At 36.6% G+C, this 15,363-nt stretch overlaps 1 protein-coding gene across 12 annotated transcripts in view; it reads right to left on the reverse strand.

Annotated features, from left to right (window-relative positions):
• Positions 1-5,112: 5,112 nt before the first annotated feature.
• Positions 5,113-15,363, reverse strand: part of PPARGC1A (PPARG coactivator 1 alpha) — a 714,770-nt gene continuing 704,519 nt past the window's right edge. For 10 of the 12 annotated variants that reach the window (XM_059887361.1, XM_059887362.1, XM_024993058.2 and 7 more), the window contains one exon: positions 5,153-9,058. In XM_059887361.1, the coding sequence (XP_059743344.1) occupies positions 8,955-9,058 (104 nt within the window). In that variant the 3' untranslated portion in view covers positions 5,153-8,954. 12 annotated transcript variants of the gene reach the window in all.

A 15,363-nucleotide genomic window follows, 5' to 3' on the forward strand; every position in this document is an offset into this window, starting at 1 on the left:
TTCTGGCCCATTGGAAGTGTTCAGTGAATGGGAAATGAATGAATGCATTATATACAAGATTTGACTTTAACAAGATGGTGATAACAAAACCACACAAACTTTTTAATCACCTCCAATGGAAAAATGTTTTCTTCTGGGTGTATTTTGTTGGTGGAGGTGTTATATACAGCACAATAGTCAAATAAGTTTTAGGGAACTGGACTTTACCCAAATCTTGGTAGTTACTTCTCTATCCCTCCATTTTCTCATTTATAAGGTAAGAATAATGGTGCACTACCTCATTCTTTACTTTAGGAGGATTTATTAAGAACCTTCACATAAAGAGTCAAGCAAAGTGACAAAAAGATTGTAAGCCCACAATAAATACTAGTTGATACCACCATGGTTACGATAATTATCCTCACTGTTTTAATCACAGCCTGAGTTTTCTGGACTTTCAAATGGAAGATAGATTTTCATATTAGCCTTCTTACTATAGCAGAAAGATTCATCTAATTTGAAAATTAAGATGTTAGAGGAAAGTCTCAGATGTCATCACCTGAGGTGAAATTGTCTTTTTGCTCTCTTTGTAATTTTAACTGACCTCACTGAGCTTGGCCATGTGGATTAGCCAGGTGTGTCACCTGATTCTGAGAAGAGGCACCTCCAAGTTGATCAAATTTCCAAATGGAGATGGTAAAGCTAAGTTTTTAAGAGCATGAGAAAAATCAAATAATGCCTTTAAATCATTCCAATGCCATGAATTTACATGTCCCCATGGTACCTACCAGATATGAATTTTGAGGGGGTTCAAGTTTAACCTTCAAAATGCTGCAAGTCTCTGATGCTCCCTGGCTGCAGGTAGCAACTCTGGGAATGGTAAAACTAAACCAATTAGAAGGGAAAAAATGGGATCTTCTGCAACGCATCATTGGAAGGTGAAGAGTCCTATTTATTGTATACACATGGGGTATCTTTTTATCAATCCGCAAAAATAAAACTGAACATTTCTCTCCAAAACCTGATTAGGGGAGTCTCTAAGAGCATCCCACCAGTCTAACAGTCCAGGCAGTTAACAGGATTTTAGTAACTCTTTCAACCAAAACACCAGGTCTATTAAAGCCAATTGCCTTCTAGCTGACACAGAACCACACTTACATATGGAACCAGCTTTGTAAAGTCCATTCTCTTATTCACAGTTTCACTCCTCACTGTACAATCACCCCTTTTGTTTATATAAACCCATAGAAATAAGTCAGCATACAGGGCAAAAGAAACCAGGGGGAATCTTTGCCCGAACCTTGCTGTGTACCTGAAGTTCAACTGTGTTTGGTTAACCTTCTATTTATTCCATCTCTTTCCTTCAGCTGACCTTTCTAGTTTTAGTTCTTGCCATGGTGTGTCATGGCAGAAGGTGACTCAATGAGACCCTGGCACCATGTGACAAAGGAACTCTTATTAGCTCTTTATGAATCGTTTCATTCATCAGGAGCATACACTGACGCTCCCTTTGGATGTCCCCATATCTGCCATTAAAAATGGAAAATTGTCAGTGCCAGCACATAGGCACTTCTCAGCCTCAGACCCAGAGGCCAAACATGTGGTGGAGATCTCCAATTTTTGCTTTCCCTGCAATCGTTTTTCTATTGGATGGTCTGATAGCAATTCAGATGTTGACCCGTGTCGCCAGATAACTGGAGGAAAAGTAATTAGGCCATGTGTTGCCCTTGATCATGAAGGTACCTGACATGAAAGTAACGTGGCCACATGACATGCTGTGTGACCTGCTTACTAACTTGGTCGTCTCTGGCAAGTAGAGTAATTAATCATCGTTCTGGACAGTGTACACACATTCTTACCAACAAATAGTGACGTGCTTACAGAGGGCAATACCTCTAAGTATGACAAAACATGAGTCATTTGACTAAAGGGTATAGCAATCAAGCTGAAAACCTGCTACATGGTTAAATTAGGAACAAGCACAGCTTCATTTTCTTTTCAGTCCTTTTTAAAGTACACTGTGAAGCTCTGGTAGGAGTAAGAGATCGGGTTGGAAATGAAGTGTGATAGCATTGATATGAATAATTTTCAACAACACCAAAGTGAATCAAAGGAAAGTACCTGTGAATTTCCTTAAATGACTTGCTGGAGGGTATTGTGTGGTAACTATATTACCATAGTCCCCCTTTTCTTTTTCAATTAGTATTGTTAAAGAGAAGCTTGACGATAGACTTCCTAACAGCGGCAAAAATAAATTCTCTCCAATTAAGTAGTCTAATAAGCTATTTAGGATTTTACCACTTAACATTCTTTCCTTCCCATTTAATTTTGGCTTTCACTTGGATGTCATCTTGTTGAAAATCCATCACAGAAAACTATGTGGAAAAAAAGATAATGTTGCTAAGTGCTCCTGAGTTTCCAAAACGAACAGAAGCACAATATTTTTTCTAAATCACCCCATGATTTTCCCTAATAATTCAGCTTCTTCCTACTAGAAATTAATATATGAAAATATATGAAAATGGTCAATAAGCAAATTCAAATATCACACTAGTTACTCATCTTCAGTAAGTGCTATATGCATATATTTGGAACAATACAATATTTTAAGGTTCTTGATGATAATAATGTCCTGGTATTCATATGTGCATGTATAATTATGCTCATTTAATTTAATCATGAAAATATTATAGGATCATTTGGTTTTCTCCTCTAAAAGTTCTCTCACTTTTTCTCAATTAATTAATTCCACTCTGCCCCTTTTATAAGTCAGCCGATGGTAAGGAATGGTTTTAGGATTAAAAGGAGGATGATCACATTCCTGTAGAATGATGGACAGAAAAGAGGCATATGGGAGGGAAATGGCATTTTGTCATTAGTATAGAGTCTAATCGAGGAACAATGTTAGGCTTTCCAGTGTAACATGGTCCTGAATTTTCTGATCATTTCTTCCTGCAAGTTTCCAGTGTCCCTGAATGCTGAGAATTTGCCTCAGGGGCAGTCACCTGACTGCAACAGAAGCCCTGGAAACCAGCTCTTGTGACTCACACATTCCACATGCTTGACTGGAGTGGAGCTTGTGGGACTTTGCAGAATTACTGGAATCACATGGGATGTACTGAAGGGAGCAGGAGGGTGGAGGGCATTTAACTTAACCATGAACGAGAAGAGTGGATAACACCATGGTAAGCAGAATAAAAAGGAACATGTTGACTGAAAGGGAAGAAACGTGACACAGAGGTCATTGCATATTACCCTTCCCCCACTGAGGAAATCTTATTTTCTTTCTCACAGAAAAAAACTTTGCTCCTTTCCCCATCATGTTAACAGAGACCAGTGAAAAGAAATAGGCTTCTCTGTGCCCATCAATAGAATCTATAGAGCATCTATTTCCCCAGGGATTAATTCAGTTTTTGATTAAATCTTTCTGAGATTTAAATCATGATGTTACAAACCTCCGAGGAGCTCCTCTATGAGTTGTGACCTTCTTTATTACTCTCTGCTGTTTGATAAAGTATGAAGATTGATTTATAATAGTGTATACTGTGTGTGAAAACAAGGACTAGCAAAGAGAATAGCAAAGTATAAGATTAATATAAAGTAAACATTGCAAAAACTACGCCTTGGTTAAAATATTCTATAATTAATACTGAGTTACAACCGTAGCTAGTAACACTAGTGTCAAATGAGTATAATAATGCTCTCAGTCATAAATTTTATCCAATGATTAGCTAAATAATGCTACAAGAAAGAGAAAACCGGCAATGCTGAAAAAGGATTTTGAACCAATATCACGTTAAACAGATTTAGTTTGGAGGACTTTTGAATTGAAACAAGCTCCTTTTCAATAAACTATTCCTATCCAGTGTTCATTTATTTTTGTCAACCTAATTTTGGTTTCAATAATTATTTTGCCATTAGTATCATCAAGGATGGAAGTGATTTAATGTTTGAGGACAACATCAAATGAATCCTTACTCTCTAATCAGGATGCTCCTGTACATGACTAGTGGCTACTATTTTTTTCCCCTTGAAAATCTCTCTTTACCCTCAAAAGATTTTTAAGGGTAAAAAGTTAACCCTTTAAAAGGAAGACTGTAATTTTTCCACTGCTCTTTTTAATTCCAACCAGAATATTCAAAATGCCCTGTTCAATTTAACCATCAATGAAGACAAGTTGTGATGTGAGGCTTATTCACTGAATCACAGTTGTAGAAGAATGCAATATTTGGGTAAGATGATAGTAAGTTTTTATTTTCTCTTTTGATATAATAATTGGCAAATCTTACAGTGCTATAAAATAGAAATATAGCCATAAGAAATGCTTCTTGGGTTACTTAGCAGGTTTCAATGTATTATTGGTAGCTCCTTCACATTTCCAATAATTATGAATATTTTTTTCTGTAGGAGAAAGGGGAACTGGGGGCTGAAATATATTTAGCCACATTCCCCGTGGCTAGGCTTATGCTGAATCTTACAAGCAGCTGGGAGTAGAGACCACCAGCTGAAATCCAGATTTGGCAGAGCGCTAGTAACACATTCTCTGTCATCTCTGTCATTCGGACCACCAATCACCTACAAAGCATGGTGGACATCCTGACAGCAAGCCATACCAGCAGTAATCTATCAACTTGTCCCATATTTAACCTGATTACTTACATATGACAGAGAGACAGGGAGGTGCATTCTGTTACAAGTCTTCAAGAAATATTCAGTCTATGCTCTACACCAGAAACTAACATAACATTGTAAATCAATGTTCAATGGATAGTATAGTTCAACTATACTTCAATAAAAATATATATTCAGTCCATTATGGTAGAATTGCTTCCTAAGCTGAAATATTCAGCAGCTTTCTCGCTGAGGCAGTGGCTTGTACTTAAAATTCATACTTTCCAGGGTTAAGTACAAAAACAGAGCTAATCTGTTTGATAAAGTCCGACGTCACTTCTCATTAGAGAAATCACCAGTTCCGCCTTTACTGTTTGAAAGGAGACAAGGTAAAATACAGAAGGCGCACGTTACCTTAGAGCTGAAATCCATTCATGAATATGGAAAAGCAAGGGGAGGGCAGGTGATCCAGAGAGGAAACAGAATAATGATAAGCGAGTAACGTATACTGATCTGAGGAACGTGCCAGGAGTTTGGTTGTGATAAATAAGAAAAGCAGAAGTAGATTTGAAACATTCGTTTCCCTTTATTAGCTCAGTGAGGCTGATGTGTACTGCACATTTAAAAAAAATCACAGGAATTTTCATACAATGAATAAAACCACAACAATACATGTAGAATTGGCAGGTGGAAAAAAAAGCCCGGCAAGGGCTCAACTAATCACTCACTTTCCCTCTTCAGCATAGTTCAACCAACAGTATTACACTTTCACCTACAAATCTTAAAGTAGCTCCATCAAGTCAGCAGTTCACATTATTGAAAATGTCTGTCACATAGGTACAAATTTAGAATCATCACATTATATTACATGGCTATTCTAGGTCATCTATAGATCAGGTCTTAGACTACAGTGATTGAAGTTCTCGTTACAGCCATCAAAAAAGGACACATAATCATTACCTACTGTAAGCTCACATCTAAAGGCATGAAAAGGTTTCCTTTTTTTTTCAACTGACCCAACCATCACACCCCAATAGTGCAAAGTTCCCTCTCTGCTGCTTTGAATGTTGACAGCCCAACCGTTGCTCTCAGAGTCATTTAGCAAAAATTGATTTTGTTGCACTGGAAGAATTATTCTGCTACATCTCTTAAAAAAAAAAAACAAACCCACATTTCTAAAGCACCAGTTCAGTTACCAAAATTGTAGATGTGGTACTTACCACAGCATGAAGGCAATGGCCCAGGGTCATCTAAAAATCCTACAGATCTATGCTGAAATTTGCCTCCAGTGATGATGGGGTGCATATGTTCATTTGAAATATACTCTCCAAAAAAATTAAAAATAAAAATAAAAGGAACACAGTTTACATTTTGATGGGCTACCCACAGTGTCTGCATAAGATACAAAAGCTCTATGTGGATGGTCTAGTGATTCTCTCTTTGCACTAATTTTAGATGTAATTTGAAGTCCATGGAGGAAAACTATCTTCATGGTAACAATATTTGTCAGGCCAGAAGGGTGGGAATAAATGAATCCTCAACATGAAATCTGTAGTGTTGTCTTTTGACAAGTAAGAAAGGAAACCCAGTCTTTGACTCATGTCAACGATCCAGGGCAAAAAGGAGAATGTATTGAAAATTGGATCACAAAAAATTTAAAGGCAAAATAGAGAACGTATCTGGTCCTTGAACACATAATATGATTTACTAAATATCCATTTCTTAAAAATAATTTATTGCTCTTAATAGTCTTTTTTATTCTTATTCTACAACAGAAGATACTCAGATTTCAGAAAGAAAGACTGTAAACTTTAGTTTGGCGTCCACACAGAGTTAAAATACCTGCATTTAACCTACAGAACAAGAATTAGGCAGATTAAAGATGTGTTACGGTTGTAACGCAGGACCTGTGAACAAGTTCTTTTATTTCATAGTATTTTTATTGCTTTCTATCTACTTAGAAATAAGAAGCCAAAAACTCAAGCAAGCATCCGACAGGACAGACAGTGGATTCACTCTGAACACAATATGCTGGTGATAAATGAATGCAGCTTTCAAAATTAGCTGCATTGGCCTGGGGGTGTAATCCATTTTTATACGATCGTGTTGGGCGAGAGAAAGGAAAAGAATGGTTACATAGTAGGTATATCATGTCTTCCAGAAAAGTCACGTCGGCCATACTGTAATTGAATTTCAACTCAGAAACTTGAGTACACGCGCCAAACTTTACTGACTTCCATTCCAGGGCTCCACACTCAGAGGAAATCCTGATGCTCAAAAATGGAGGTTTTACTGAAGTTTTTTTTTTTTTTTTTTTTTATTGAATTTAGCAGAAGCAATGTCATCAAGAACAACTTCATGGTCACGTCAGAGGCCATGCTAGTGCAAGTAGAAACACTGCTTCTGCAAAGCGGAATTTCCCAAATGAAACACTTAAACTCCAACCTGACAATTGCCATGCATCCTAGGTAGAAAATTTCCACTGGCTTTATTATTTTCACCAACTAATAATTTATAATAAATAGGCTATCTGCAACTGATAAATATGTCTCTTTAGTAAACAAAGGAATGAAATATCAGTATTTATACAGGATGCATAACTGTAAAAAATACAGATAAATACCATCATCATACTCTGCCAAGGGAAAGAGATACTGGCTTCAAAGAGAGTCTTCAGACACACATTAATTATTGTAAAAATCATACTATAATTATTACCTCAGCATTTTGTATCAAATTAAAATCACAAAAATTAAAACAAAACAGCATTTTAAAAAGATTTTTGACCTCTAGTTTCAAAACTACTGTTGATAGAGAAAATAAAAACATTTCTTAATGGTTACCCATTGAGAGACTTTACATAAAATCATGATATCTTCTAGAAAAATTTTAGATGAGAAAATTTCATTCCCCTAACAAATCCAGTGTATAAAACTTCAAAGAAAAACAAGCAACAAGAAAATGTGGAAAAATATTGCAGAAGTGGTTAATACCTTTAGGGGGCTAGGAGGTTTCTTGACAAGATGCTTAGATCGAAGCTCACCTAAGAGGGGATGGTTGTGCATAAAGCATCAATTTGTTGTGTTGCACTCAATGGACACACACACTGTCCTTTTTTTGTTTTACAATCAAATATATATAAGCAGTAAGTTCAGCTTCTAAATATGTTAGTGTACAATAATTGTTTCACCTCATAATTACATTTGAATATTCTCGATTAAGAAAAATTTAGCAGTTTTTGAAAAGAAGGCTGCATTTACAGTGCATAGCTGTAACAAAAAAAGAACATCATTGTATAGTATGTACACAAAATAAAAATACTCCATTTAACATCTGTAAATACTTGACTACATCAGAGAATGTAGCAATTGTACTATCTGAACACATCCCAGAGAGTGCTACCCAACTCTCCTTAGTAATGTAACACCGTGCTCGCTCCTCAGAAAGAACCACTGAACAAGCTGCACGCTTGACCATTGACAAGGCTTTTGAAATTTGCAGTGGGAGATCAACGTTTTGGACATTTACATGGGTGTCAGGAGGAAGGACGAACTACAGAAACTTCAAAATGTTAGGAAAGTTGAGCATTCGGTGCCTGCAGCATCCTCTCCCACCCAGATTCCTTGGCAAAAGGAAAAAGGAAAAAAAGAAAGAAAAAGAGAGAGAAAGGATATGAGTTCTACAGAACCTGCGGTGTCTTCAGGATTGTCATATAATCATTACGTTGTGAGAGAAAGCTTGCTTCACGTTGATTTTGCACTTTCTTAAAAAAAAAAAGAAAAAAAAAAAACAGAGTACAGAGGCTGATGCCCAGACATCAGTGGCTGTCATTTTAGGGTGGCCTGTGGTTGGTTGGTTAGCTTTCTTTCCTTTTGGATGTACGTTTTTTTTTTTTCCTTTTGAATAGAATATGAACATTTTGAAGTTCTAGGTTTTAAGTGTGTCTTCATGGAACTGCTGCCATTCGAAGTGGTTTGCCCTTGCACGCTCTGGGCAGGTGTCCCCAGTCCCCACCTGTACACACATACTTCCCCCAAACCAGGCAAACACACACACAGGCACGCGCGCGCGCACACACACACACACACACGCACACTCCATCACCAAGAGACTCAGGGAAAGCAAAGCTGACACCCATGAATAAACATGTGCTTACTGGAATTCCATTCTGTCTCTTGCCTCTTCAGCAGCTGGGTTCATGTAAACCATTGTTGTTGTTCTTGTATTGTTGTTGTTTTGTTTTTGTACAGAGAGTGTAAAGTAGGAGAAATTCCTAAGTATGACTTGCAATAGTCTTTTAGGGAAGGACGCGCTGTCCCGTGAGGTATTCACCATGCCTCTGTCATCCTTAGCCAGGGAACATATTACCTGCGTAAGCTTCTCTGGGCTTCTTTCAGTAAACTATCGAAATCCAGAGAGTCATACTTGCTCTTGATGCAAGCAGGGTCAAAGTCATCTGAATTTGAATCTGAAAGAAACCCAAACCAGGTCAGATGTACCCTTTGCTTATGGTCATTAATTCAATCATCTAATTTAAGACAACCCGATTCAAAAACAATTTATCCGGTTAATATACTTTAACAAAATATGCCCAAATTTTATTAGTATATGAGGTTTGTGTTGGTATGTACATATATATGTGCATATATTTACATATATATTTGCAGGAGGTATTTATATGTATGAATATTAATAATTATGTGTATATTTCAGAAGGTATTTATATGGTAGATGGTATGATATATATACACCAATATTTTAATTAATTATGCTTATATATTTATCTCTTTATACCACTTGTATATATTTGCAGAGGGTAAGGAGTGATGAGTACTCAAAACACTCATCTATTGACTCATGTTGGATTTAAACACTCCTGGGAGGTAATCAAAACAGCTATTTCTTTTCAATAGCAACCTAGGCAATCAACGTGCTTTAAAAGTAAGGCTCCTCCTCCTTCCTGCTATGTTAAATGACTTCCCCAGGTTCCTCAACAACTTAGGTGGAGAGGAAAAAGTAGAAGCTAGAACTGATCTTTCTGTTCATTGGGATTGATTTCATTAAGTATAAAAGCCAGACTCATCAGTCTGCTGCTCCCCTTGAAAAAGTTGGAGGGACGTAAGTTCTCAAGTACCTCAAGGGAGCCCAGCAACAGTGGTATAAGCCCTCCCCAAATTAGAAGGTTTTGGAAAATGCTTCATGTCCAGAGAGGGCAAATTCAGACTCTCTACTCATTAATGGGGCTTCCCTGGTGGCTCAGATGGTAAAGAATCTGCCCGCAGTTCAGGAGATCTGGGTTCATTACCTGGGTCTGGAAGATTCCCTGGAGAAGGAAATGGCAACCCACTCCATTATTCTGGCCTGGAGAATCCCATGGACAGAAGAGCTTGGTGGGCTACAGCCCATGGGGTCGCAAAGAGTGGGACACGACTGAGTGACTAACACACAACTTCAAATAAAGCTATGGTCTTTCTCAGATCCTTAAACTAGTCAAAGTAAGCATTTGTGCAAAGCTCCATATGCCACTTCAGTAGCCCTGAACAAAATTGATATATTTCAGTCCCACTGGGTATAAAGTAAAAATCCTTTGAATGTTTCTGATTTTTCTCCATTGACACCTAAGAAAAAGTCTACCATTCCTACAGGCCTTTCAGCTTGAGAAAGGGTATCTTGGATATACAATAGGCAAACACATTCATTCTTTCGAAAATACTTACTTGAAGGGAAGACAAAACCTTTCTGGGAAACATTAACAATCCTACTAAAATATGAATATTTGTGTTTTACCCAGATTAAATTACAAAATAGAAATGCTCAAAGTGACAGAAAAGGGTAATATGAGATAAGATGGAGGCTAATCATTGACCTCACAAGTTGTTCTGCTGAAAAGGTGGCAAATCCCTCAAGTTCTACAGAACCAGGCTGTTTCCCCTACCTCACCAGCTTCAATCTACTTTAAAGACATCTTACATTTAGAGACAAGGAAATTCTTTCACTTTTTTTTTTTCTGGTTCACATCATCCCTTGTCTCTACCACCTTTCTTTGTCCAGGTAAGGTGAACAATTACAGTCAGCTTCAGACATAAAAACAGGACAAAAAGGGCCCATCTTTCATCACCAAAATTTTACATGATCAATCTTAAATTGTACTGGCTTACACTCTTCTCTTGAAAGCCTAATGAATAGTTTGATTGTATAACTAAAGCTGCCTGAGCAGCTGTTGTTCAAACCATAATCTTTTTATAAAGACAAAAAATAAGTCCTGCTCATTGCTAGAGATTAGCTTGAAATCAGAATTTCAGTTGCATTATAGAAGATGAATGAGTCATTCAGTGATGGCAGTCTGTGTGACATGAAGTCCACATAGAACCATCAAGAACATATGTGTGAAGCTTTTCTTAGAGGAAATTTTGAGAATTAAAATGTCTTAAATTAAGATCATTCTACACAAAACTCAGAATTTCATTCTTTCTGTGTTTTCATTAGCAAATATTAAAAGTACTTTGATACAGTGATTCTCAAGAGTTTCTTCACTGTGAAATATGGTGGCTGATGCTTATATATATACCAGCTTTCATGGGCATACCTATATCAATAGGCACCCACAAAATAATTTTTATTGCTTGAAGAGAGAATGCATCCACCTGTAACTTCTAGGGCAATAACATCCACTTTCTCTCCAGTAAAGGAAGGATATATCCACAAGTAAGATATAATGAAATTTTTATAGGAATAACCTGAAAACCACCCTAATTAGTTTTAAAAAGAAATTGTTATAAATAATAATACTATATTAATAGAAATAAGTAACATCACAGCTGTATTCCTAGCACCTAAAAAACTGTGGGCACAAAGTAGAGACTCAGTATTTGTCGAATAAATGTATTTTATTGAACACCTGCATATTATTAAAAACCTGATTGAAAATATTTGTGTTGGGATCTGGGACTGACTTACCAATGAATGGCAGTGTATATTAAAAGTTACATGTATATTCAGGATGCTGATAATGTAATACATTTCTTTGAGTTAATAAGAGTTTGTGACCAACATGTTATTTATTTCCTTTTTCTTGCTTAAGTATAAATTCTAATGTGATCATAACTAATTCCTGATTTAAATGATCATATTCTTAATCCTGATCCATCCTTCTATTTTTACCCTATAGTCCTAATTTAATTTCTGTCGTTCCTCTTTAACATTTTTCATCAAGCTCTTTCAAATGGAAAGATCCATTTGTTTCAGTTCAGTTCAGTTCAGTTCACTCACTCAGTTGTGTCTGACTCTCTGCGACCCCATGAATTGCAGCACACCAGGCCTCCCTGTCCATCACCAACTCCCGGAGTTCACTCAGACTCCCATCCATCGAGTCAGTGATGCCATCCAGCCATCTCATCCTCTGTCGTCCCCTTCTCCTCCTGCCCCCAATCCCTCCCAGCATCAGAGTCTTTTCCATTTGTTTATAGAACAGTAAATAGAAAGATACACAGATAACAGATTCACAGAAACCAGACTTAAATACTGTCTTCATCATGGTAAGCTTGATCATCCCTTTAAATTCTGAGTCTCATTTATAAATCTGGCTCATAAATAGTAACTGAAATCACTGCATTTTTGCATTAATAGTATTGTAATAACCATTAAGTAACCTCAACAGCCAAGAAATGGAGACCTCAATACGGATATTTCTGCAAAGAAGACATACACATGGCCAATAGGCACATGAAAAGATGCTCAATATTGCTCATTATTAGGGAAATATAAATCAAAACTATGATGAGGTATCATTTCACACCAGCTAAAATGGGTATCATTTATAAGTCTGCAAATAAATATATACATGAATATATAGTTTCCATGTACAGAATCACTTTGCTGTACACTTGAAACTAACACAACATTGTAAATCAACTATACGTCAATTTTAAAATATCAGAGAAATGGGATATTGTGAACTAATTTAATTTAGGAAAGCAAATAAAAATTTTAAAAAATGGTCATCTAAAGAAAGGTTGCTTTACTTTTGGTAAAATTAATCAGTATCACATCATTTTAACACTTTATTCTTGATGTGCACATAAGCGGCCAATCCCTCTGAGTCCAGTATAAGCTTGTTGTTTAGTCGCTAAGCTGTGTCTGACTCTTGCAACCCCTTGGGTTTATGCACCTTATTCGGCACTCATGGCCTGAAGCACTTAACTTGAACTCTTCAAGGAACAGAGACAAGACATACATGATGATGTTCACTTCCAAAGCTAGTTCCTGGTGTTGATGCTTCCATTTTAAAAGAATTTGAAATTTATAACTTCCCATTGTCATCATTTTTTATCATAATTATAGCTACCATTTATTGAGAATCTATTTTGTGCCAGACACTGACACTGCGCTAAGGGTTTCATAAACACATATATAATCTTCACGGCAACGTTATAAGGTATTTTACAAATGAAGCACCAGAAGCTGAGGGAGTTTAATTGCTCAAGGTCAAAAGCTAACTCAGGTTTCAAAACCAGGCCTGCAAGATTCCAGAGCCAAGACGCTGTCAAACTACACTAGGCCTATACTCAGATCCACTACCTTTCCTGTGATTGTACGGCTGGAGGGAACTGGAAAACCCTATGCTGCTACAATACACATCAAACATACTTTTCAGGAAATACAGAACCAGCTTAGCAGTGGTAAAGTTTCTATTGCCACTGGCGAGGCAGAGAGATAACAAGGAGGGAAGCATTCTTCTTAGAAATATTTCAGGGAGGCTCCAGTTCAATTTGGAAGTACTATCCAATGCTCCCTCTACCAGTGATGAATCGTGATCTAAAGGCCCCTCGAGGTAGCTTATTTTAAACTTTAGATGTTTTGAGACACTAGAAAACACCCTGGCCTTCATCACTGAAGAAAACAAGTCAAATCAACTCAAGACTTCAATCTGTCTTGACTGTTTTTATCAGCCAACATTTGAACAAATGACTTGCCACCTTTTATATTTTCATCCCTAGGCCTCTATCTAACAGTCAGCTGCCTCTCCCCTGTTTCATATTATCTATTTAGCTTGTGAAGTGAATTATAGCATATTCCCCCTGAACAATGCACCCCACCTGTATCAATTACTCTAGAAGACATCAATTCGGTGGAAGGAAGAAAAAAAACCTGTATTTGGTATTTACTTTTTTTCTTTATACCAAGCCAAAGTAAGTACAGATAGACTTACTAAGACAGATAGACTTAAGCATTACTAATAATGCTTAAGAGCAGATTTCTATGTTAATTCATTATTATTATTATTATAAATTGATTTAAATAATTGTCATATGCATAAGACACTTGCCATTTTCCTTCATTATTTCATAAAGGAACATAAAGGCTTATAATACACACATTAGATAGGGACTAATATGGAAAGGAGCAAAATTAAAATTGGGGAGGAAATTGACGCCCATTGTGCCATTATTTATAATATCAAAAACAGAAAATGTGTTTAGCTATGATGGAATGATTAAATATAATGGTACTGCTCATCAAACAGAATACTGTACAACCATTAAAATATACTGGCAAATCATTTTTAACCCTGAGTCACAGTAAATAATGAACTTACATAATATTAATTGAGAAAAGTAGATTTGTAAAGTCTATATATGTATAATATAACCTCAACTATAAGAAATTCGATGTTCTGAGACAAAATACTGAACAGGTCATTACTCACTTGGTAACAGTAGTTATCTCTAGGTGATAGGCTGATAGGCAATTTTACTATTTTTCTTGATACCTTTGTATATTTTCCAAATGTTACCCCTTGAGTCTGTACAATTTTTATAACAGGAAAGATGAATACTTATCTATTCTTCAGTTTCCCTATCTGTAAAATGGGGATGATAATACATAATATCTACTTCTAGGATTGTTCTGGTAATTAAGTGAGAAAATACTTGCAAAGCCTTGGCACAGTACCCATCATATGGAAGCACTCAAAGTACATATACACAATGGAGTATTACTCAGCCATTAAAAAGAATACATTTGAATCAGTCCTAATGAGGTGGATGAAACTGGAGCCTATTATACAGAGTGAAGTAAGCCAGAAGGAAAAACACCAATACAGTATACTAATGCATATATATGGAATTTAGAAAGATGGTAACAATAACCCTGCGTACGAGACAGCAAAAGAGACACTGATGTATAGAACAGTCTTATGGACTCTGTGGGAGAGGGAGAGGGTGGGAAGATTTGGGAGAATGGCATTGAAACATGTAAAATATCATGTAAGAAACGAGATGCCAGTCCAGGTTCGATGCACGATGCTGGATGCTTGGGGCTGGTGCACTGGGACGACCCAGAGGGATGGTATGGGGAGGGAGGAGGGAGGAGGGTTCAGGATGGGGAACACATGTATACCTGTGGCAGATTCATTTTGATGTTTGGCAAAACTAATACAGTTATGTAAAGTTTAAAAATAAAAAAAAAAAAATAGCAGGTTTATTTTCTTCTTTTGTTTTAAAGAAAGTATAATGTGATTTAGCACATGAAATTTTACTTTTTTCTCTGAGTATAATTTGTAGGAAATGCTAACCTTTCTAAGAGTTGGTGAGATAATAAGAAAAAAAAGAATAAAAATTTTCCATATTCTGCTCTGCAAAGCAATGATGCCAATGCTATCGTCTGTATAAAAGGATTCAGGGTAGGCACAAGAGATTACAAACAAACAACACGTGCACACACCAAATATACCACCACACATACAAAGACACACAGCGCAGAATTTCAGCATCT

The sequence above is a fragment of the Bos taurus genome, chromosome 6 (genome assembly GCF_002263795.3).
Source record: "Bos taurus isolate L1 Dominette 01449 registration number 42190680 breed Hereford chromosome 6, ARS-UCD2.0, whole genome shotgun sequence".
Taxonomy (NCBI): Eukaryota; Metazoa; Chordata; class Mammalia; order Artiodactyla; family Bovidae; genus Bos; species Bos taurus.